Raw genomic sequence first — 1,141 nt, 5'->3', positions numbered from 1 at the left:
TTTTCACCGAATGCATGTCGCTTCAACGTCGAATTTTTTGTTTCAAGTGCGGAAAGTTGGATGTGATAACACCTAAGTGTCCAACGTGTAATCCTGCGGGAAACTCAGTACGGAACGCGATTACGACGGGGGAATCGCGCTCCACTCAAACCCCGCACGATTAGACGCCTCTACGAATACACAAGCAGGCGATGAGTTGAGCCGTGCTGCAAACTTATCTGAAACCAAAACGAAAAATATTATTTCTAGTAAAACAGTAAATAAGGGAAACATAGCAATAACAAGTAATGGGAGTAGGCCATCTTACGAAGATAGACTAAGGAACTATCTCGAAACGCGCCGACGAATTTTCGCGGTTAGTGCCCTAATGGGACGCCGAGGAGTGTCGCGAAGAATACAAAAGACCCGTGAAAGATTCCAACAGCGGAAAACACTGCGGCAAAAAGTCGTAGCGTCGATAAGAAACGCGGATCAACAGGATCCGCGCGTTTACGCAGACATAGAAATAAAAGGGGTATTGACACGCGGCTTATTAGACACTGGGGCGTCCGTAAGCATTCTGGGCCGGGGCTGTCGCGAGTTCGCGGAAGAGATAGGCGCGCCAATCGAACATTACTTTTCTTGTGTAAAAACCGCAGGCGGTCGCGCGCACAATGTGCTAGGCAAGCTCACCATACCTGTGAAATATAAAAACTTAGAACAGAACATTACATTTTTTTTATGCCCATACCTAGAGCAAAAGATTTACCTTGGGGTGGACTTCTGGCGCGCTTTCCGTTTGGCCCCAGAAGTGATATCCGTGAATGAAATTGATTTGACCAAGTTAGAACAAGAGATGGTGTCCGAAGAAGACAGGAATGAGCGGCACGTGTTGCATAGCCTTTCGGCAGACCAAAAAGAACGCTTGGAGCTGGTGGTGAGTGGTTTTAAAACTTACGAAAAGCACGGATTGGGACGTACTCAGTTGGAAAAGCACTCTATAAAGTTGGTCGATGAAGCAGTACCCATAAAAGACCGCCACTATCCATTGTCTCCGGCGATGCAAGCAATCGTGTATGCTGAAGTTGACAAGATGCTAGAATTGGGTGTGACCGAAGAAAGTGAAAGCCCGTGGAGCAATCGTACGACAATCGTCCGTAAA

The 1,141-nt window shown here is 47.0% G+C and overlaps 1 protein-coding gene across 1 annotated transcript; it reads left to right on the top strand.

Moving 5' to 3' along the window:
- Positions 1 to 6: 6 nt before the first annotated feature.
- LOC108357495 (uncharacterized) lies at positions 7 to 1,132 on the top strand (the record flags this gene model as incomplete). Its single annotated transcript, XM_017608568.1, has 1 exon — positions 7 to 1,132. A coding segment is annotated over exon 1 (765 nt), but the record flags the coding sequence as incomplete, so codon positions are not given.
- Positions 1,133 to 1,141: the final 9 nt, after the last annotated feature.

This window comes from Rhagoletis zephyria, unplaced genomic scaffold (assembly GCF_001687245.7).
Source record: "Rhagoletis zephyria isolate East Lansing unplaced genomic scaffold, Rhagoletis_zephyria_1.1 Rzeph_scaffold_78637, whole genome shotgun sequence".
NCBI classification, from domain to species: domain Eukaryota; kingdom Metazoa; phylum Arthropoda; class Insecta; order Diptera; family Tephritidae; genus Rhagoletis; species Rhagoletis zephyria.
The sequence above is the reverse complement of the archived record's forward strand: the minus strand, read 5'-3'. Positions and strand labels throughout refer to the sequence as shown.